The 25,168-nt window shown below is 33.4% G+C and overlaps 1 protein-coding gene across 5 annotated transcripts; it reads right to left on the bottom strand.

The window, feature by feature from the left end:
• Positions 1–4,532: 4,532 nt before the first annotated feature.
• Positions 4,533–16,562, bottom strand: LOC25482671 (B3 domain-containing transcription factor VRN1). Of its 5 annotated transcripts, XM_039834070.1 has the most exons (9): positions 16,223–16,551; positions 13,822–14,326; positions 13,458–13,559; positions 13,103–13,195; positions 12,748–12,840; positions 12,311–12,489; positions 12,087–12,220; positions 9,136–9,372; positions 4,533–5,290 (listed from the first exon to the last, which is right to left on the bottom strand). In XM_039834070.1, coding segments are annotated over exons 1-8 (1,170 nt in total). In that variant the 5' UTR covers positions 16,286–16,551; the 3' UTR covers positions 4,533–5,290; positions 9,136–9,371. The 5 variants fall into 5 exon arrangements, with proteins under 5 accessions (XP_039690004.1, XP_039690001.1, XP_039690002.1 ...); XM_039834067.1 differs by having other exon boundaries at positions 4,537–5,290; positions 9,136–12,220; positions 16,223–16,556; XM_039834068.1 differs by having other exon boundaries at positions 4,537–5,290; positions 9,160–12,220; positions 16,223–16,556.
• Between the last annotated feature and the right edge of the window lie 8,606 nt (positions 16,563–25,168).

Below are 25,168 nucleotides of genomic sequence, written 5' to 3'. Positions count from 1 at the left end.
TTCACTTTTTGCCTCATAACCGAGCCGAACCACACCACGAACACCCCAAGCCTTATACTTTTCTATCTGACCATCTAGCTTTAACTTAGTCTTAAAGAACCACTTGACATTAATACACTTCTTATTATGAGGTAAATGAAATAACCTCCAAGTTCATTATTCTCTATTGATTTCAGTTCATCAAGCATTGCTTCTTTCTAGTGTTTTTGCTTAAATACTTGCTCGATTGTAACTGGCTTAGTTTTAACAAACATTGTTAACTGAGTTCCATCACCATCATCACCTATAGATGTATCAGGGAATCTCACATAGTCATTCAACCTTTGAGGTTGTTGAATGTTCCTTGCTGGCTTGTTTACACCTCCTTCCTCTGTAACTTCAATATTCTCTACTTGTTCTTCAAGTTCATGCTAATCTGATTCAGATTCTGACAAACATAACTGATTGTCAGTTTTACATGATGTCTTGCCTTTACAGTGTCAGCTTCTCGATTCATCAAACTTAACATCTTTGTTGAACATTGCCTTCTTATTCTTTGGATCATAGATCTTGTAAGCACCAGTTAAGTGATATCCAACAAAAATCATAGATTGAGACTTATCATCTAATTTTCTTCTCATTTGATCAGGAATGTGTCTTAAACACAATGAGCCAAACACCCTAAGATGTTGAACCATGCATTGGCTTAACTCCCGACCATGCTTCTTTTGGTGTCTTATGAAGGTGAGAAAAACACAAAAAGTGGGGTTGAATTGTGTTGGCTTTTTGTGGTTTCTTTTTCTTAGTGTTAAGACTTGATTAGAATTTGAGGTATAAGATTCTAATACATAGTCTGAACACAAAGATAAAGAGACAAAAAAGAGAAAACAGAGACAAAACAATTTTATACTAGTTCCTCCCACAATTCAGGAGTACTCCAATCCTCTTGCACTTCCAAGGGATTTCACTATAATCACTATGGATTACAAAATGCTCAAGCACACTTTCAAGAGACTTCTCAATGCTCAAGCACAACTGCAAGAGACTTCAATGCTTAAGCACACCTACTTAAGACTTCCTTCTCTAAGACACTACCTAAATATTTATGCTCAAGAACAACTCCAAGAGACTTCCTAGATGCTCAAGGACAACTTAAAAGAAGAGTGCAAAACTTGTTTGTGGTTTTTAGGGTTTGAGAAGAAATAGAGAGAATTGGTCAATTGAAAAAAGACTTTATTTGATAGTAATGAATCTCATAATATTTACAAGTGATACTATAGTATATATACATCAAGGGATGTAACAAACTCCACAACAAAGAATGGTTACTTAACCCACAAGTAAGCTAGTTAAGTTCTTACATAATTCACAAGTTAACTAACTAATAACTTCAAACTAACTTTCTAACTAAGTGAATTAACCTTCTAATAGATTCATCCTCTTTTACACGAAACAAAGTAACTTGCAAAAATTCCTCTCTAGTTTTAAGTAGTTTAAAAACACATATATCACCTTCTTCTAAATTGTTCTCTAGTGTAAATTCATTCCATCCTTGCCCTAACTTTACCCAACCTCCTTTATAAAGGCAGCGAGAATAGGCCATTGTCTTCCCTCGAAGATCTGAAGCTTAATGAATCTTAAAACACCGTTAAAATTATTTTCTACAAAGCTTGAAGGAAAATATTGAAAAACGGAAACACGGGCTAAGTACACAACACTAGATTTTTAGTCTTATCCCAATTTTTAATGGGAGAAAGTTGATTAGTTTCAAGTTAATTTTTTGTTTATTCAACTTATTTTGGCATTTACTATTTTGACAGTGAACCATATTTTGTTCTTGGTGTGCCTAACCCAACTTTGTTGTCTCGTTTGGCTCCAAAACATCTTTGGTGATATATTTGGATTAAGCAACAAATTAAGGTTGAAATATGGCTACCATAATGGGGAGAATGTTTTTTTGTTCTGCAAAACGTCTTGATATAATCAACATATTCTAATCAATGACTCCTTCAAAAAAAATATTCTAATTAGTTAAAAAAAAAAAAAAAATCTAATGACTTACTCCCATAATTAAATAAGTAACAAATTAATCGAAGGTGAGAGAAAATCAACAATGATTGAAAATTATTCACTATGACTACATGTATTTCTTCAATCTATGTAAAACAAAACAAACAAAAAAACTGTGTTTTTAGTCCTTACAAAAGGATTAAAAACATGTAGTTTTGTTAGATATAGAAACTAAAATGAATGAACAGATTATATAAACTATAAACATGAACGGTCGCAATTTTATGGGGATCAAAATGTATTTAACTTTTAAATAAATGAGAAAGAAATTAAGCCTGACTAAAGTAATATATACATACCACTGACACAACGTTTATACTGTTTCTGCCCAATGAATCTAACCAAGGCTGTTGGAGCTTCATCTAACAAAAATGGAGAAAACTTTACATATTAAATACTTGAACTTTGTAACTACTCACATGAAAGTACCATAACATATTCTTTCAGCAAATGCAATAAAGATCACATGAAAACATCTCTTTAGCATATTATAAAACTTGAACAATGCAATATAATTACATTTAATTGGTTACATTGCATCATGATATTTTCCCTTCCACATATTATGAAGGTTCAAGAAACAGTTTTGGTCCAAAAAAAAAGGTTAAAGAAACAGTAACACATTATCAAAAGAAAAAGATGAAATTGAGAAAAATCTCACACGGTAAACATAAACAATGGGAACATGTATACTTTATCTCTTAAAGTATGTTTGAATGGAGAATTTTGTAGGAAGAAATTTATAATGCTAAAGTTTATATTTTGACATATATTTGAGATTCCAAAAAACTGAATGAATAATATAATAAATTTTTTTTTTTTTTTCTCTCAAAAAAAAAAAAATTCTTTTGTTGATGAATTAAAAAAGCAAAATTAATGACATCAAAAAGCGTCCAACTAAGTTGGTACCAACTCTAATCTTTTGTCAATTGCTCGTATATATTATTTAAAAAAGGGAAAATTATGTAAAAATTGTAGGACATAAAATCTAACTCAGTCAATCCATGTGAATCAACAACAACACAGTAAATACAACCCTAATCAATCTAACAAACGAACACCATTAACGATCGACGTTTGTGAGTACCAAACGGGTCTATATCTGGCGAATGACTCGGTCGTTAGCATGAAATCGAATCGCGTACCATCAACTCCCTGCAACAACGACATCAAAAATTAACGACTCTTTCAAGTCCATACAGTCTCATGTCAAACAAAAGGATGACTAGAATACGAAACCACATAGTACACAAACTTAAACTGAAATAATATAATAAATGATCATATAACACTTCAAAAAACACTCCATCCAAACATAATCTTATTGTTATTGTGCTTAATCTTGGAAGCAAGAATTAATCCAATAGAGTGCTCCTAAACCTTTCTTTAGATCTAAGTCCAATCACTTGTTTTCATGGTACCCACATCTTCTCTAAAGACTAGATCAAGACCTTGTTGCACCAAAGAGGTCTCAAATCGTATTTTGTCAAATTGCAATATTTATTTTACAATTAAATAATGAAATCTCAAACTTAGATATGATCTTTGTATACATCTAATATCACCATTGGAAAAGATTTCACATGCCAATGGAAGTATATAAAGCACACCACAAAGAAAACACCATGAGTCACATTTTTTTTGGTTTGACACATTTTTCCTATATCTCAAACAATTTTACAAGTTTCGTGGAATCTTAAAAAATATGTCTGAAGTGCATACCACTCACCCCAGCAAATACGAGTACCTTACTTAAGAGTTACAAAAAAGATAATAACCATTTTGGTCCTTGAATGTCTAAAGATTAGTTACAATAATCTTTGATTATATCAAAATTTCAAAATAGTTATTGATTGTGCATTCCATTAATCAAAATAATCCATCATGCTAATCTGTTCCATTAATACTGACATATCAATCCCTCAATATACTTACTGTCATATCAATCTCAATAATGATTACTTATTATCACATCAATGTCTATAACTATACAGTCTACTCTCTTCAAGTTTCCAATCATGCACTCTACAGTCTAGTCATTTATATTCATGGATCCATCCATCCACCCAATAAACTTATCATCAAATCAAGTAGAATGGAAATGCCGTTCAAATTTGTTTCTGCTAAGCTAGAAGGCAAATACTGGAAAACAGAAACACGAGCCAAGTACACAACACAACATGTCGAAGAAGACTAAGGAAAAATGTCAAAATATAGGAGGGTCGAAGGACAATTAGACATAAAGGATTTGTTGGTTCAAATGTGCTTGCCTCGTTCATTACCCTTTCTCGTTCTTCATCTGTCACTTTTCCACAAATTATATTGATGACAAAACTAATTTTTAGATTACTAGATAACAGCTATGAAGCACTGACACGACACTGAGATGTCGATACCGTTCATAATTTGAAAATCTGAAATATTTGAACATAAACACATGTGTCAGTGTAGCGTTTGAGTTGGATGTTATGAGACATGTCATCCATGAAAGGAATGAGAGAAAAGCTATGAAACTATTGTATTGATGAGAAGGATATTATTACAAATGAGATAGTTACCCACTAATGGGGTGGTTACTAGCTATTTATACTACTATTTACTAGAACTAATATGCCACTAATCTATATCTCCAATATTGGACATTGATGTGTGTCAGCCACTGGGCAGGCTATCAATCTGATATGTTGGTGCGACATAGTACTATAGAAAGTAAACTTAGCTAAAAGAGCTTACTCGAGATGACTTTCGCTTCTTTCTTGAAGTTTTCTTGGTATCATTGTTTTCGCGTCTGAGTTGGATGTGATTCTTCACTGGTGTCAGTTGATCCATAGGTCCAGTAAAAACCTATTCTTGCAATGCACCAGGAGTAAGGTTTGAAGGTGACACCTTTCAAAATAAAAATAAAAATTGAAGGTGACGAATCCAGGAATTAAAGGAGTGGATATCTTCAATGGCAAGGTCCTTCGGTATGGCTTCTCATGGCTGATTGATAGTTTAACTCAGCAGTACTTATATTAAACATATGAACAATGAAATTTAAATTCCCTTCACATGTGAATACTAGAAATTATCCAATGCCAATGGAGTAACGTTGAACAAAATCTTGCCAGCCATCAACAAAACAAATTTGGTTGTCGACCTTTTTCAATCTTAGATGCCAGACGGTGCCATCAGGAACAGTGAGGGTTGTGATGGTCGAAAGCTGGGCCCCATATTTCCTCAGAAAATCATCTGGAATCCTCTGCAATTGAAAATAATATTGAGCATCAAAATATCAGTAAATGCTAGTAAAAGACTGGAGATTTTAAAATTGAGATTTGAGTCAGAATTGAATGGAGAAATAAAATCACAAGCATGGAATCGTAACAGGAATGCAAGATTCAACATAATTCATAAAGAGAGCATATAAATCACACTTAAAATGCTTATTTATACTTAAAATCATAACCATCAGAAAGTAATTCTATTACATCCTTTTTTTACTTAATTACTACTGTTAAATAAATAAATTGGTTCGACCTTTCCCTCGACAAAAAAAAATGGTTTGACCTAAGTGTGGGGACCAATGGTGCACTCCCAACGAGTAAAGAAATGCAAAAACACACTAAATCACAAATTAAGCTAGTGAATAATAAAAAACGAATAAACCAGGCGCGTCTAAATAGGGTGCTTCAGACAAATAGATATTCTATTGAAACAAAGTGAAGAATAACAGCAGCACAACTGCGCACAACATTAGGGTTCTGAACTTCTGGTCGCAAGCCAACGAGCAGAGAACAGCGCACAACACAGGCAGGATCCTGGTGCAAGGCAGAAGGATCCGGCCACAAGGCAAAAAGGGATCTTGGACACCAGTTCAGAAGAGGTTTTCATTTGCAGATCTAGGAGGTTCGAGGAGTTGCGGCTCCTTTTTAACCCCAGGTGCGTTATCTTTAATCGGACCTTGTACTCGGTCCGAAATTAACACACGAGCACACACTTTTTGTGATTTTCAAAGGCAAAAACCATCTGATTTGACCAAAAAAGTGATTAGGTGTGATATCTGAATTACAGAGCTCAGAAAAAAATCATCTTTAAATTGTTCAATTATGACTGATATGTGATGTGATATTAACTACCATGCTGGAAATCGAGATTTGTTAAAAAATGACTAATTTCCGGATTGCTACCATCAATTTCAATCTAAAGAATATGTAAATTGTTCAATTATGGCTGATTAATAGCTTTGGTTCAAATAAAATAATTTATTAAACGCCTTCACGTCTTCTTAGCAAATATAAGAAATATCAATTCGTAGGCAAAGTATCAAAACAAATTTGGACAGAAAGGAAGCATAAAAACCGGTTCACTGTGCCTTTTCCTTCACTTAAAACAAGTGACAAGAGACATTGCTAGTTCTCAAAAATATCAATTCTAATGTAAAATACCAATTAGTTCTTCAATTGACAGAGACCAAAACACTCGAGCATAAATTCTATCAAGAAATCAATATGGTAGCAAATTCAATATGCCACAAGTTTTGTTATGCTCCAGAGTCTAATATAGAGCAAGTTATGTTATGCCTCAACTAGAAAAATAAACATAAACAAACCAACCCAATTCAACTCTAGCGCTAATAATCAACTCAGCAACCCAGATACAACTTTCGAAGAAACACAAAACCTAAACAACACTGAATCAAATTTCAACATTTTCTAGGAATTCAGGTATAACCTTCATCAAGTAAACTTAAAAAAAATAAAAAATAAACTACCCTTTATCAAGAATCTTAACGGAAAATCCAAACTGTGATCAAAATCATACAAAAAATCCAAACTTTATGAAAAGGGGTGTCAGGTTTTATAAGTGAGAGTGAAAAAATATAATAAAATTAGCAAAACCCTGTTCATGCAACCACCAAAACATCAACAAAATCCAATCAAAAACATCAAACACAACCAAAAAAAGCAAACTTAAATGAGTGAGAGAAAGAAAAAAAAAATGAAAGGAGAGAGAAAATGAGCTACCAATTGTCTAAATAGAAGGGTTGTTTGGAGAATGAGCTAATGAAAAGAAAGGCGAGGCATTTTGAGAGAATGGAGAGATTGAAAGTTGAAAACTTTGGAAGAATCAATCAGATCTAAGCTGTTGGACTGTTCTTCACTTTCTACAACTCCAGCCCTTTTCAGCAGCTTGAGTCAAACAAAAACACTCAACTTGGGCTGTTTGGGTTTTGAAGGAAACTGATTGATTCTGTTGTTGGAAAATGAGATCCTTTTTATTCAAGTATGGTTTTTTAGGAAGAATACCAAATGCATGATGAAGATGAACGAATATGGATAGTGAATAGTGAGATAAAGGATGAATTAAGAACAACCGCACTAGAAGAAGAATGAGTTTGATGATGAAGATCTTGTTTAACTTTCTTTCAAGTTTATATGCAAAAGAGAATATCTTGATAAAGGAAAAATAGATAAATGAGGAAACTATATCAACGCTAATAAAATAGATAATAATCAACACATTAGTCTCAAGATCTTTCTTAATAGTTTCTCTTGGTTTTTCTCGGTCTTTCTCAGCCTCTAGTGAGTTCTGTACTACAAAAAAAGTTCGGTACTATTAAATTTGCACATCAAGCATTGAAGTTTATAGGATAATAGGGTCTTATTCAATTTATCACTAATAACTAGATTGCATAATTGCCAAAACCTTGATGCGTTTACCCAACATGGTGTGGCACAATGGAGAAGCTTGATTCTCATAACCATTTGTTAGGGGTTTGATATTTGGTCAGTGCGTGTGGAAAAACATATGTTAGGAGAGGTCAACCACTTAAAATGGGCCTCAATCACCTCGAGAGATTAGTTCCAACAGTTCGCAGGAGAAACCTTGGTTTTACCCACTAAGAAAACGGTGTCTTGGCAAATGGGTCAAAGATAAACGGGATGTAAGCATTCGTCTTAGAAGAAAGATCAAGAAATAGAATGTTGAGAGTCACACGTTAAACAATGATATGGCTTCAACAGTGGTTATTAGTGAGTGCAACCCAACCCCAAGAGCTAACTAATGGGGTTAATTTATGCTCAAAAAATCCTTTGCAAGAGATGGGTGGCTGAAAGAGCAAGATGAACTCTAATTAATGGACTGAAGTGAGAGAGCACAAAAATGGGCTGACACCACATCTTGATCCAAAACTGTAAGGCATTGATTACAAGGGTCTCCACAATTATACTGTCTTCATTTAAAACATTTTCAAACAATGCGGAACTTCAACAACTAATTCACACTTATTTATACAACAATTCCCCCCTCAAGTGTGGGTCTCCTCCACATTTCTAAGTCTCACTCAGGCAGAAGTCTTGACGAGTTTACGGAATTGTCGGCAAACAGGTAGAGCACTCCTGAACATTAATCACCGTCCAATAACTCACATCCCACCATAACAATCAACCCTTACATTAACCCTTATAAGAGATGGGTCACTAGGGGGGTAAAAGGAGTATAAGCAGAGGAGTATTGATCAATGGGATGAAATGAGAAACCAAAAAAATAGATTGACACCAAATCTTGACCCAAAACCTAAAATGTTATTTAAGCCTATCTAAGATCTGTTTATGTACCAAGATCTTTGTTATTCTACTTGCATTTGTCTACGCTCCATATGTCTAGTCCTGGGAGTGAGGAGATGTTTATATCCTTGTTATTCCACCTGCATCAGTCCACACTTAAGAGACTCGCATCAACAAGGGACATGACCTAGGTAGTCCTTATAAACCAGTCATTGTCTAACAAGCTGATTTAGTGGGGTGAGTTAGACTGTAAGCCCACTTCAAAGATGGTGGAGGAGCCTATCCAAGAGTTGTTGCGCTACATACAGATGTCAGTCTTGCAAACCGAATATACAGAAATCTAATTCTAGGCATGACTGGGAATGTTGAATCCCACATTGAATAATTATAAGTGGGAACAACATTCAGTGCATGGGCTATAACATTCAGTCCAAATCCTAAGATTGAAAATTGAAATCTTAAATTCCAAAAGTGCATGGATATCCAACAATCCAGGTCAAATGAACGAATACAAACTATACAAAAAATTATTACTAACCAAAGAGTAGTTTCTTCGCATCACCTGCTCTGCGAGCGGCTTCTAGTTGTTCCTCTAATTGTGATTTGAGGCTGTTCCATCAGATTCACCTATGGTTTGTAAAGGCTTGTGATCAATTACACCGCCACCAATGAACACCCGAGGAGTCTGAACTCTTAAAGGCTTATGATCAATTACACTGCCACCAATAAACACCCGAGGAGTCCTAACTCTTAAAGTGCCACCAACCCAGAGGATCTGCAAGATAAAGTAGACAATATGAAGCATAAGGATAAGCCATTGGCAATTATTTTGGTTTTCTACTTTGTCTGTGAGGGTACATCCACATGACTAAGGATGTAATTTTTAATTTATGTAAAGATATTTTGAGCATGACTTTACTCCCATCAACTGCAACTTGTGACAAAACAGAAAAATGCAATCTGGTCTTTTTTGGATGCAATAAAAAACAAAGATAAATAGAACAGGTAAAGAAATTTTAATGCAAGATTTTATTAGGGAAAAGTATTTCGAAAAAACAAGTCAGAAATTCAAGCATTTATGAGCTCAAGCCAAAAATGAAAATAATACCAAGTAGTTACAAGCCAAATAAGCAGGTAGTTATTTCATGTGAAACAGATAGTGGCAAGCTGATTAAAAATTAACCAGTAATTTTGGCTGATTCACAAAAACATAGAAGATAACATAATGACAAAATACTAATCAAATGCAGTTTAAAGCAATAGAAGTCAATAACCATTTAGTAACACAGAAAATTTATGAACACTACAGTACAAATATGATAACTATATTAATTAATTTCATCAAGAATAGTGTGTAAAAACTGGTCGACGTTGCATCCAGTTAAACATAGTGTCTCATATTCCTAATTTGCATGAAAAAATCAATCTGAGTTGGCAAACAATATTCCGGTGAAAATATTTTGTTGTTATTTCGTAAAAAATCTTCTTGTTAAGACTCTTTAGAGTCTTAACAATATTCCGGTGAAAATATTTCGTGTGTCTTAACAAGATAAATATAAATAACAAGAAGTATCTTTTGGTTAGCTACTACAGCCTAATTAGGTAGTGAAACTAAAAAAATTAAACCACAATGATCAGACAACCATCATGCACAAGAAACTTTTGTCGAAAAAAAAAAAACTTGCACAAGATATTGACATTCATTTTCTATATATATGCAACTTGAGTCATTTGCCCATAACTACTTACATTTTTTATTCAATTAATGAACCTAATACAATTTAACGTGTTTACATTTTCCACATTAAACCATTCTTCATTTCATATATATCTAACTGCCAGAATATTCAGACAACATAACAGTATAACATATGTAATTCAGACAAAAGAGCAACTTGTCTATATTTTATTTGATTTTCATCTATCTAGTACCCGCCAATTCATCCAATACATATTCAACTTAATCATATATATATGAAATTCACAACAATTTACTAACACTAGAATAAAGTACAACTGCTCGAAAATAAAACTCTTGCACACAAATTTCACAGCTTATAATAGACAACCTTCATGAAGATAACAAACTTCACATGCACATTCAAAAAACTTAAGACGCATTCATAACCCAACATCAGTCCGAATATGAGTCCGAGAAAAACTATAAATCTGTACAATCCAGGTGCATACTTTCGAATAATTTATACAATTTAGATACACATGTCCAAAAAACATGAAAGGTATTCTATAAATGAGCACTGAAAAACCGAGCCCAATCTATCAAAAATAAAATCACTGCCTAAAAGAGGTCCCTTTTTCATATTTGTAACATCAATCATACAAAGAAGTCCAATGAAATCCAGATGCACATTATTTTTTTAAATCCTGCACTTGGATCCCAAAATGAAAAGTTTCTTGTCTGTGACTACAATATCACATAAACTGGACCTTTTTTTAAGAATGGTATTATAGATATGATATATGAAAAACAATGAATAAAAGCTATCATCAATGTTGCTTTGTATCCATATCATACCATAAATCCAAACAACATCATAAATAGATAAAAGTCAAAGGAGAAGGTATAAAAACTCATCAACAGCAGTCACATAAACAACACGCAATAACTGAATCACTATATTCATGCAGATGAAGCTAAAAACTTCAAAACCAAAAAAAAAAAAAAAAAAAAGAGTTAATCCCAAGATACGGCACTAGGACAAGCGTTTCAACTCAGTTTATGATTGAGTAGATAGCACAGTCTATTTACAATCCAAGCTATGTTGCATAGGTATGGGTACCGGTACAAGATTACGGCAATTTTTTAAAAATTAAGGTACGGGTACGTCAGTAAAATCAATCACGATGTTATATAATATAACATGAGAGGGCTAAATTCTTCTATTTACATCAAAAACATCACGATAAAAGTTTAAAAAGTCGAAAATTAAAGTTGGTTATAACAACAAAAAAACTCATGCACATATAATACTACATTATCATATGCATATATAAGAGAAAGCTACAATTTTCACTCACCATAGAATAATTAGCAAAAATGGAGTACCACAAGTACCGTACGCGTACCCAGTATGGGTAAGTACCCGGTACGGGTACTTCACATTTTTACGAGTACTCATGCTTCAGAGGATCCAAGCCAAAACAAAATATCCATATCAAAAGATTCACAACTACCATAACTAAGTTAAAAGGCCTATGGACAGAAAGTATCAAAGTTCCAAACTGAATAAACTAGAGAATACCAGGATCACTCAGAAGTAAGAGCTAATCAACACAGTTTTGTAATTGTCTATCAGGAGTTAACTCTCCCAGCTAATTTTTAGGTTGAGCTAACGCGGTGCTGCAAGTGAGGGTTCATCCTCTTTTAAACGAAACAAAGTAACTTGCAACACTACATATCTGGTATTAAGCAGTTCAAAGACACAGATATCCCCTTCCCCTAAACCGTTCTCTTGTGTAAATTCGTACCATCCTTGGCTTAACTTTATCCGGCCTTCATTATCAAGGCAGCGAACACGCCACTGTTTCTCACCATCAGATGTCTGAAGCGGTATAAAACCTGAAACACCCTTCAAATTTGCTCGAAATTTGGTAGGCAAATACTGGTAAACAGAAACACGAGCTTAGTATGCAACACAACATGTCAAAGAAGACCAAAGAAAAATATCAAAAAATTGAATTCAATATCTCACCATTATGCATCCCCTATATAAATAGGAGGGTCGCAGACTAACACGACAGTAAGGATTAGTTGGTTCAAATGCATTAGCCTCATTCATTGCCCTTTCTCTTTCTTCATCTGACACATTGTGTCTTACTCTTGCAGACGCACTTTCATAGGCTACATTTTCAGTGGAGGCTTCCTGTGCACCTGCAGTTCCACAAATTATATTGATGACAATTAATTTTTTAGATTACTAGACAGCTATGAAGCACTGACAGACAGACACGGCACTGAGACGTTGATACCAGCCATAATTTGAAAACGTGAAATATTTGAATATAACCACGCGTGTTAGTGTCGCGTCTGAGATGGACATTCATGTGTGTCAGACACCGGGCATGCCTTCAATCTGAAATGCCAATGCTGCATAGTATAGTAAAAAGAAACTTTGCTAAAAAAGCTTACTCAGATCTGATTTCCGCTTCTTTCTTGAAGTTTTCTTGGTGTCTCGCTTGCGCTCTGCCTCCTCATCATTTTCAGTGGAGGCTTCCTGTGCACCTGCAGTTCCACAAATTACATTGATGACAATTAATTTTTTAGATTACTAGACAATAGCTATGAAGCACTGACAGACAGACACGACACTGAGACGTTGATACCAGCCATAATTTGAAAACGTGAAATATTTGAATATAACCGCACGTGTTAGTGTCACGTCTGAGATGGACATTGATGTGTGTCAGACACCGGGCATGCCTTCAATCTGAAATGCCAATGCTACATAGTATAGTAAAAAGAAAACTTTGCTAAAAAAGCTTACTTAGATCTGATTTCCGCTTCTTTCTTGAAGTTTTCTTGGTGTCTCGCTTGCGCTCTGCCTCCTCGTCATTTTCAGTGGAGGCTTCCTGTGCACCTGCAGTTCCACAAATTATATTGATGACAATTAATTTTTTAGATTACTAGACAATAGCTATGAAGCACTGACAGACAGACATGACACTGAGACGTTGATACCAGCCATAATTTGAAAACGTGAAATATTTGAATATAACCGCACGTGTTAGTGTCGCGTCTGAGATGGACATTGATGTGTGTCAGACACCGGGCATGCCTTCAATCTGAAATGCCAATGCTACATAGTATAGTAAAAAGAAAACTTAGCTAAAAAAGCTTACTCAGATCTGATTTCCGCGATTTCCACTTCTTTCTTGAAGTTTTCTTGGTGTCTCGCTTGCGCTCTGCCTCCTCATCATTTTCAGTGGAGGCTTCCTGTGCGCCTGCAGTTCCACAAATTATATTGATGACAATTAATTTTTTAGATTACTAGACAATAGCTATGAAGCACTGACAGACAGACACGACACTGAGACGTTGATACCAGCCATAATTTGAAAACGTGAAATATTTGAATATAACCACACGTGTTAGTGTCGCGTCTGAGACGGACATTGACGTGTGTCAGACACCGGGCATGCCTTCAATCTGAAATGCCAATGCTACATAGTATAGTAAAAAGAAAACTTTGCTAAAAAAGCTTACTCGGATCTGATTTCCGCGATCCCCGCTTCTTTCTTGAAGTTTTCTTGGTATCCTTATTTTCTTGTCTTTTTTGGATATGATTATCCGCTGGTATCAGTTGATCCATACATCCAGTAGAATCCTTGCCTTGCAATGCACCAGTAGGGTTTGAAGGTGCTGAATCCAGGAAATCAAAGGAGTCGATATCTTCAATGCCTTCAAAAACATAATTATAGGCTTCATAGAAAGGCCCTTCAGTCCGGCTTTTCATTGTTGAATCATAGTTTAACTCAGCAGTACGGAAGATATGAATGATGAAATTTGACCTTCCTTCGTATATGAATACCAGTAAGTATCCAATGCCAATTGAGTAGCGTTGAACAAAATCTTGCCAGCCATCCACAAAACAAATACTGTTGTCAACCTTTTTCAATCCTAGACGCCAGACGGAGCCGCCAGGAATAGTGAGGGTTGCGACAGTCGAAAGTTGGTCCCCATGTTTCCTCAGAAAATTATCCGGAATCCTCTGCAATTGAAAATAATTTTGAGCATCCAAATGTTAGTAAATGCTCATAGTAAAAGACTGAAAATTTTAAAATTGAGATATGAATGAGTCAGAATCAAAAAGAGGAAAAAAATTAAACATAAGCTTGGAGTCGTAACACGAACATAAGATTCTACATAATTCATAAAGAGATCATTTAAATCAAACTTAAAATGCTTATTTAAACTTAAATTAATAAGGATAAGAAAGTGTCTCTATTAAATAAATAAATTGGTTCGGCCTAAGTATGGGCCCCAATTGTTCACTCCCAAAATCACTAATTAAGCTAAAGTATATATATGTGTGTGTGTGTGTGTGTGTGTCTGAAGCATAACAGCAGCAGAACTGTGCACAAAATTACGGCCAAGGTTTTCTGGCCGCAAGGCAACGAGCATAAGAACAGCGCACAACACAGGTGAGTTCCTAGAGCGAAGGATGATCCAGTCACGGGAAGAAAGGATCCGATCACAGGGCAGACAGAAAGGGTTCTCTGTCACATTAAAAGGTTTTCCAGTGAGAAGAGGCTTTTCATTTGCAGATGTAGGAAGTTTGAGGATTTACCCCAGGTCCGTTGACTTTAATCGGGCCATGTACTCGGCCCAAAATTAACACAAGCACACACTTTTTGCGATTTTCAAAGTCAAATACCATCTGATTTGACTAAAAATTATCTAGGTGTGAGATCTGAATCACAGAACTTCTTTAAATTGTTCGATTTCAATTAGTGATATGTGATGTGATATTAACTACCATGCTGAATATGGAGATTCGTTCAAAAAATGAATTTCAAGAACGCTACAAGCAACTGCAATCTAAAATTCATCATACATAGTCAGTGTGAGAATCTATAACTACACTAAATAAGTTAATCTATGCCTTCAAGTTGTTCATAGCAAATACATGAAATAAAATCCAAGTAGAATTTCATAGGCAGCATAAAAATCCGTTCACTGTGTCATATATTAATGATTTTACAGCAAAACACCCAAGAGCATAAATTCTATCAAGAAATCAATACGATAGCAAATTCAATTTCAATGACACAAATTTAGGTAAGAATTTCTCATTCAATTCTAGATAAGCTTAGCTTGTTCAACTCGTAAAGATAGAGCCGAGAAAAATTACAACCGTTATATCTAATGTACGAATATACTATGAAAATAAAGACATAAACTAACCAACCCAGTTCAATTTTATAGCTAATAATCAACTCAGCAATTCAGATACAACTGGTGGATAATCATTAATCAATCATTAAACACTTTTCAATTTCAATTTTAGGGTAAATAATCAACTCAGCAATTCAGATACAACTTGTGGATATTCATAAAAACCTTTTCAATTTCAATTTTAGGGCTAATAATCAACTCAGCAACATCAAAATTCAATCAAAAACACAATCAATTCCAAACAAAAAATAAACTTCAATGAGTGAAATCAGTATGATAGCAAATTCAATTTCAATGCCATAAGTTATTTTATGATCAAAAGAGTCAAATTCTAGGGCTAATAATCAACTCAGCAACCCAAATACAACTGAAAAATCATAAAACCTAAGCAACAGTGAATCAAATTTCAACACTTTTCTGTGAATTTAAGCATAGAAATAAAAAATAAACAGGAAAAAATAATGGGTTTACAACAAAGATAAAAACACTACCCTTTATCGAGAATCTTAACAAAAAATCCAAACTTGATGATCAAAATCATGGGTTTACAGCAAAACCAACAAAAATCCAAACTTTATGAAAAAGTGGCAAAGCCCTAAAACACATCAATTAGTTGAATCAAAACACATCATAAGATCAAACAAATCGAATCAAAACACAATTAATTGAAAACAGAAACAAAAACTGAAAGGAGAGAAATTTCGGTTACCAATTGCTTAGATTGAAGGGTTGTTGGAAAAATGAGCTTGTGGAAAGAAGGAAGAAGAGGCATTGTGAGAGAATGAGATTGGAGAAATTGATTGAAAGTTGAAAACTTTGAAGGAATTGAGATCTGAGTTGTTCTTCACCTTGTCTGCTTTTCAGTCAAACAAAAAACAAAACCCTCAATTTCACCAAATTTATAGCTATTAAGTCACCTCCATTTTCTATTTTATCTAAATAAAACCACAACATTTGTAATATTTTGATTTTGATGTGTCTCCTTCATTAGTATTAAAGTTGATACAATAGAATCACGGTAACCTATGGTGTATATGTAAATCAGTGTGATTCTCGGATATTCAACATGATACAAAATGTACATATAGTCGGATATTAAAATCAAATTTTATCTTCGACTCTGATGCTAAACATATGTATAGTGTATAGTTAGAATAGTTTGCATCATGCACAAGTTTTTTAAAGATTTTGTGGGGACAAAAATTGAGGTTTGTTGCCTTTCTGCTATATTTATGTTGTGGAGAGATGGGGTGTGATGTTGTTTTTCATATTGAGGATGAGTTTTTTATCGATCAGATGTTATTTTATATCGGGGAATATAGTTTATTTTTAGCAATGTAAGGATTGCGATTATGATGAAACTTGAATTCGTATGTTAGGAAAATGAAAGATGTAGATAATAGGTTGAACGCAGTGGTATTGGACGTTGAAGTTGTTGAATTAGGTTTACATGTTATTAAAAGAAATGATGAAGATCATGTATATGACAAACAAAATGTTGCTCGTATATTTAATATAGGTCTTGGTGTTGATGTTAATGGTGGAGAAATAGTTCATATCAGTGATGACTCGATAAATGAAGTTCATTTTGATGAGAGTGAAGAATATGTAGTTAAGGGTTTAAAATATGACTTTGATGTTGGTGATAGATAAGACATCAAATAATAATAAATGAAAAGTGGGAGAAAGAAGTTAACTAGGGAGATGTCATTGGTTTTCTTTCTTCAAAGGGTGTCATCCAGCCAACCATAGAGATATAGGTATTCAATTTAACATTAATGGGTTCAAAACTTCCATTGAATAATTACAACTGTGATATTATAACGAGGTATGCATTAGTAATAACGTAACTAAGAAAACTTTAAGAAAGAAGCATAAATTAGATTCGCGTGAGCTCTATGGCTAAGTTTTCTTTCTTGTACTACATAGTCGACATTTGAGATTGAAGGTGCGTTCGGTGTCTGACACGCGTTAATGCATGATGACAGAGCATCATATGATATTTTGGCTATGTTTTTAGTACTTTTTCTTTGCATTTGAAGACAAATAAGATGAGAGACAGAGGCGTTGTTAATGGTTTGAGGAACATATGATATTGTTTTCACTCGAGTCATTGTAATTCAGTTTTATCTTAGATCATGCAACTCCATATGTGTTTTGAGATTTCTGTAGTAAGGAATCGCATAAATCATCAAATCAAAACACCATGTGACGGATCAAGGATGAAGAATTGAAGATCAAAGGTTCTTAGAAGGTTGTTGAAGACAATACAAAGTGAAGGAAATTCATTTCAAGTTCCTAGGAGTTTTCAAACGAAAGAACGATTGAAAACGCACCTCATGAGCTGCCTCAGATGCCCTGCTCCATGCGCCTGGGAAGACTTGGGAAGCAATTCACTGCTGCCCAAGGCACCCTGCACCCCCTGTCGTGGGTCATGCGCCTAGTACCGTGTAAAACCCCACACCTTTTGCTTGTTTTTCAAGCTGGATCGGCGGATAAAGCTCAATTTTTCAATCACCTAGTACCTGTAATTGAACTTTTTGTTGTCAAAAAAACAATTTTCTTACATTAAATTGGATCATCGGAGTGGGTTTGTTGAGTTGAATCCCGTATTGGATTACTATAAGTCGGTAACAACATTAACCAAATGAGCTAGCTTTTGATGTTGGCAATTGTTTTATTATTTTTCTTTTTTGCCAGTGGTAAAGAGTTTATTCATGTGAAGACATATTTTAGGCTGGACAAAGCAACAAATAACAAACAAATCTTTTTTGGATGCAATAATAAACACAAAAAGATACATTGGACATGTAAATTTATTTTTAATTCAACATATTATCGGGAAAATAATTTTAAAACTTAAAACATGTCAGAGTCTCAACAATCCATCTACAAGCTCAACCCAATGATGAAAAAATTATGAAGCAATTACAAGCCAAATAGGAAGAGAGAGATTAGAGAGATTGAGATTTTATAACAACTTCTGATTTGATATTTAGTATTGAATGAATTGTTAATTACAAGATATTAGTTGAAACTATTTATAGCATTTCCTAACAAGTAATGGCAATCTGATTAGAAGTGAATATCAAATCAAATGAAGCTTTTGATCTTCCCTTCTTAAAGTGTGTATGTGATTTTCCATTATTTGGTGTGATGACTTTGTGAGATGTTGAGCATGGGAGATGATAAAAGAGAAAACGTCTTGCTAATGAATGTCTTTTAGATGCTTTTTAAAAAATTTAAATAAAAAAAATCTAAGACCTCAATTTCTAATGTGTTTAGTAAATAAATTTTAATAAAAAAGTTAGAGCACCGCTAAACAGTGCGAAATCAGTTTGACGAAAACCGATGAACCACTTGGCAACATGGGTAGTGTGGTAATTTTGAAAATATTTGGAGGACAAAATTGGCAACCTAAAATAATATAAGGTAATTTGTACATGTTCCTTGTTTTTCGTTGAAAAGGCTTCATACTAGTACAATTGTGCAAAGCAATATTCATATTGAAAATAACCAAATTCTTGCAAGCGTTGTAGATGATAAATAACCATATTTTTATTTGTTTGTTTTATATGTTTATTACATGATTAAATAAAATAATTCAATCAAAAACAAACCTAATTCAAAGCTTGAAATAAATGCTCTTTAATCAAAAGAGAGTAATTTCTTACTATTTATTTGCAAGAAAAAATATGCACCCTATTTCTTCTTTCTCAACATGCTAGCAGTGTGTTGTTGATTGCACATAAATCGCAAATGTAAAAGAGACATGAAGAAATAACTTCTGAACTTAGCTGAAAGTGGTTATTGTTACTTTTCTTACAAGTAAACTAAAAGCTTAATAAAATCTAAAAAATTTAATATGAGGATCTACCACTCCCTTCTTTGCATTTATGATTGTTTTGAACTATTTAATATTTTCTTTTGCAAAATGTTTAACCCTAGCAATACAGCTCATGCCACTCTCTCTCTCTCTCTAAATACCACCTTATTTACCTTTGCCAACCATTTTCATCCCACAAAAAAAAGTAAAGCAGCAGTGTTTGCCTCTCCTAGTTAGGGTTTTCACTTTTCATAAGTTTCCTTTATTCTTTTTTAGTTTCTCTTTGATCCATTGCATATTTTTAATCTAGTAAATCACAGTTGAGAGAGATCTTTGTGTCTTCTTTGTTCTTCTCAGCCGTGTTTTCCTTGTTAAAAAAATTCATTGGTTCATCATTTTTTGCCTTTTTTTAACAGTGGTTATGGCTATGATGATAAACTAGGATACCATTACCAGTGCGGTGCACGACTAAAACTACATTTGATTGAATTATACGAAACATTGCCAAAGTCAATTGTATTTATGTAATATTTATTTTTATTAATTTAACGAAATTATTCATCACTTCAAATAATAGGAAGAATGAAAGTAAGATGTAGATGCATTAAAGTTTGGGAGATTAGACAAAAGCATATCCTTTGATCGAGTAATATCCTTTACATTTAAAAATGGTACATTAATTTTGCACGTTTTGCAAGATAAATACATCATAATGTTAAATATGAATAGGATGCAAATTATGAGAGATTACATTGGCAATCTAAAGGCATAATTATCTCAAATACATAGACAAATACCATATCATATAAAAAATACTCAATTGTCAAAGTGAAAAACCAATGGCACAAGTGGAAAATATAATATAATGCATATAATATATTTATACAATAACAATGATCAAACTCGTTAAACTTAATAATTAACGTAACATTTATCCTTAATACAACAAACAATACCTACAACTTCACATGGCCATCGAGAAGATTACATTTGATTGAATTATACAAAACATTGCTATGATCTAATATATTTATGTAATATTTATTTATATTATTTTAAACAAACGTTATTCATCACCAAGAGTCAAATGAAATGATGAATTAGAATAACATTCAAATACATTAAAATTTGGGAGATCTATAAAGTTCCGTCAAACAATATTTTTTACATTCATATGACATTCCACAAAATTGATGCACAATTATATTTTAATTGATTGATTTGTGAATGACAATTATTTAAAAGTGGTACACTACTTTCGCACGTCTTGCAAGATAAATACATCTACATGTTAAATATGAATAGGATGTAAATTATGAGAGATTACACTGTGTCTTTATTCTGAATGAAAACATTAGATTCATAACAACGAATATCTTGAAACTTGTGTTAGATTTTATAATTTTTCCATCAAACAATCTTAGACTTAATTGTGTTTGGATAAATGAAAAGTAATGGGGTGGGGATGGAATGGTATGTTAAGTAATTGGTTGTATTGTGTGAATTTTCAAAAAATGAATGTATCAAATGAATCATAATAAAACACATTCCATCCAATCCTCGTGTTTTCTTTCTCTCGATTTGCGATGTATGCATTGAATTGGAGTTTCACAAATAAAATAAAAATAAAGGCTATTTCCTGTGATTTTTCAAAATGTGAAGCGCATTCAAACACAATATTTTTAAAGTATGGTTATATACAAATGTGCTTAATAAACAACAATCACATAAAATTGAAATAGATAAAATAGTCACAAGGAAGGGGGGTTTGAATTGTGACCCTTTAAAAATTAAACCTGTAACTTAAAATTGATTCTCAAGTTGAAATTTGGAATGGTTAAGTTAAAACAGACTTCAGAACGTTCTGATGTCTGATTGCAAAAACAGTTTAATAAAGTAAATGTGTTTGTGTGTGTTGTGTATGCAGTAAGTAAAGAGTATAGGGAAGAGAGAATCAACACACAGAGAATTTATAGTGGTTCACCCAATGTGGGTTAGTCCACTCCTCACAATCTTGTGAGAGTTTCCACTATGATGCTTGAGACAACCTCTCAAATCCTGCACCTTACAATTCTTGTTCACCTGATCAATTACAACATCTGTATTCTCTAAGCCTCAGTAGCCTTGCACCTTGTTGCTAAGTTAACCACTTAGACTTTTACAAACTCAGCTCAAACTAACACTTTAGTACCCCTAAAGCTAGATGAGATTTGTTTTTCTTCTTGCTAAGTTACCCACTTAGACTTTTTGTCCTTCTGCTCAAACTAACACTTTAGTACCCCTAAAGCTAGATGAGACTTTCTTTTCTTCTTGCTAAGTTACCCACTTAGACTTTTGCACCTTTAGCTCAAACTAACACTTTAGTACCCCTAAAGCTAGATGAGACTTTACAAGATGTTTGAAGCTTGAATGATTGAAATCAGACAAGAGAAGAAAGGAAGGAAGTGTTATCTTTAAAGAGATAACAAAGAGTATTGATGTGCACTAAGGAAACAAGAACCTTAGAGATTGATCAATTTCAATTTGCAAGAGCTTCAAACAATCAAGTTGTTTTCTTGTATGCTTTGCAATTTGTTGTGGAGTTTGAATGTTTGAGAATCAAACAGAGGAGGAGGAAGAAAGTTATCTTTGCACGAGATAACAAAGAGTATTGATTTGCACTAAGGAAACAAAAGCCTTAGAGATTGATCAATTTCAATTTGCAAGAGCTTCAAACAATCTTTGTTGTTTTCTTGTATGTTTTGCAATGGTGCAAGTTTTGCTAAGGCCTTGATCTCTATTTATAGAGTCTTTGGGCTCATATAGCCGTTGTAGCGTGTCCAATGGTGTTATGCCATGTGTCCTGGGTCCCACAAGCTTTAACTTGAAATTCTGGGCAAACATTCTGATCTCTGATGAACATCAGAATGTTGTTGCGTTCATGATGATCTTCATCTGGGTTCATCATATATGAATGAACACATGAATTTCTGGGCGTGTCATATGCTTTTCATATGAATTTCTGGGCAACAACCAAAGTATGGGCTTTTCCACATACATCAGAATGTTTCTTTCCCAGATTTGCCTTGGGACTAGTGCATGAAAGATCTAGTGGGATTCTGCATCTTCATGCCCATGCTTTGAGGGATTGGGTGGTCCTTGTACTGTACCAACTCCCATATGTGTCTATCTCTTGTTGATCAAGACAGATTTGCTTTTTACTTTTCACCTACTGTACTGTTCATAAAGTAAGCATGTGCTGAGCTGAACATTCTGACCATCAGAATGTTTAATATTCATGATGTTCTTCATCTGGGTTCATCAAGGATGAATGTCTGATGAGTTCCTGGGACCATTCCATACATGACATGAGATTTGTTCAAGTTTTATCCTTCAAAAGTTACTTCTCCATATGCATCAAAAGTTGCTTGAAAAAGTAGGATAAAGTTGATTCAAATCTGTCTTGGATTTGGTGCAGGAGAGAGAGGATAGTGGATCTGCAATCTTCAAGCCCATGCTTCAAGGAGATTTGCTTGATTTTGTTTAGAGTACACGTTATCTCTGATGCAAGATCTCATTTTGCTAGCTTTTCCATCTTTCCACCAACTACACTGTTCATGGCTGGAAGCATGTGCAGAAGTGAACATTCTGATCTCAGAATGTTCCATTTGTTCTTACTTTAGGTTGATTTGTAAGACTTAACTTTTAATGTAATCAAACCTAATAGTAAAATACAACTGAAGTGCAGTGAATGCATCATCTAGGACAATATTCTCTTTGGAATATTCCTAGTACTTTAATGTTCATAGTCTTGAATGAACATTAAAGATCCTTTTGACATAGTTCCTTGTCCATGCCTTTATTTGTTGATAGATCCATGCAGATGAACTTTTCTGGACCTTTTATTCATGTCAAGTGTACTTGCATGCTCTTCATGTTCTTGATGAATTCTGGGTTGCTTATGAACAACCTTCTGAACTATCATCAGAACGTTCTGAACAAACTTTCTGAACTTCAGAATTAGTTCATGGATTCAATGTCCTTTGATTTTATGCATCTTGGTATGATTCAAACTTTGTTCCTGTCTTAGTGAAAACACTCAAGAGCACAAGTTAAATACCAAGAAATTAATCAAAGTCCATTTAATCCTTAATCATTAAAGTTTATTATCTTTAAAATTAATTAGGAATTTTGCCTCAACAAAAATATCTATCACAAATGACCCATAAACTTTTGTCTTTCCTTTCCGATTAATATTAAAGAAGAAAGGAATGAAAAATAAAAAAGTGGAAAATCTACTATATACAACTTTCCATTTACTATGACTTTAATCGTGAGTTTGGGGAAATGAAACAGAAAATTCAAACAAACACCATGGCCAATCCTATAGTTAAATAAAAGAGTAATTTATCTATTTTGGATAAGCAGTGAAAAGGCAATACCTTAGACAACGTGAGAAAAGAATTGAAAGCAAATTTTTAGAAGGAGTAGTATATATTACTTACCTAAGGAGTACGTAAATCCGAATCTCATATTAATAAAATTCCAAATCTTCAAATCTTTAAAAAAGCCGAAAGATACCCTTCATGTACTTCTATTAAAGATAAACGTGAATATTTACATGAAATTTTTAAAATTAAAAAGACACAATAACAATAACATTAGTTGAATAACTAACAAAATACTACTGATACAAGAGTTTAGCATCAAGAATTCATAGTGATGTTGATGTTCCAATCCTTCAACAAACAATTATTGATGCTGGTTTTGCAGTGCCCATAAGATATTCTTGATCTCATTATGAAGTGTTTCAATTCTTTTTAGGGATGTCAATGGATACTCATGGATACAGATCGTATGATACTCGTTCCTGCCCCGTTGGATAAATATGATACCCGTGTCCGCTCCGTATCCTCGTGGGTATACATTATGCGGTACCCACTGATATTGAGATATCCATGTGTACCCGTGGATTTTTTTGTTTTGTTACAAAGAATAATTTTTTTTCTAATTACCAAAAAACTTCAACTTTTAAACACACACATATATATATGTATATAATCCATTCAAAATTTTATCAATCATACATAATCCATAGAAAATTCACGATGCTTACATAATCAATACAAATTCTTGACGTAAAATTAAAGCATAAAAACATCCAAATAAACATCTAAATTTCATATGCATTCCAAATTTCACTGACTTCATTTGACTTCCCAGTTCCTGAAATAAAATGATATCCTATATATATATATATATATATATATATATATATATATATATATATATATAATATGATATTTTAGTAATTTACTTAATTTATTATCGGATATGGATATTCGTGGCATGAGTACAATCAAATCTGTGTTTGTATCCATATAATAATGAGTAGTCAAATACCCGTTTATAATACTCGTGGATACCTATTTAGCTACCCGCTTCGTACCAGCAACGGATTTTACCCGTGAGCATAGGTATTTTTGCCACCCTTAATTATCTTAGCACTTTGTGTTGTTATTTTTTCTTTCATAAAAGCACTATGCAGTGTTATTTATTTTTCTTCTTTTTTGTATTTTCGGTTGTTGATTGTTTCCTTCTTGTTATGGAAGTTTTCTCTTCTCACAATTAGTCAAAAAAAAATCTTTTAAATTTTTCAATCTAAAGATAAAGATGCAAATTTTGAATTATAATTTGAGATCTCAACCATTGATTAAGAGTTCAATCAGTGTTGAATTATTATTTTTTTCTCTCCATTTTTGTATTTTTCAGTGTTGATCGTTTTCTTTTTGTTATGGAAGTTTTCTTTTCCTTTTTCACGGCCACTCAAAACAAATTTAAAAGTTTGTC

This window comes from Medicago truncatula, chromosome 1 (assembly GCF_003473485.1).
Source record: "Medicago truncatula cultivar Jemalong A17 chromosome 1, MtrunA17r5.0-ANR, whole genome shotgun sequence".
Classification (NCBI taxonomy): Eukaryota; Viridiplantae; Streptophyta; class Magnoliopsida; order Fabales; family Fabaceae; genus Medicago; species Medicago truncatula.
This window is presented reverse-complemented; position numbering and strand designations above follow the sequence as displayed.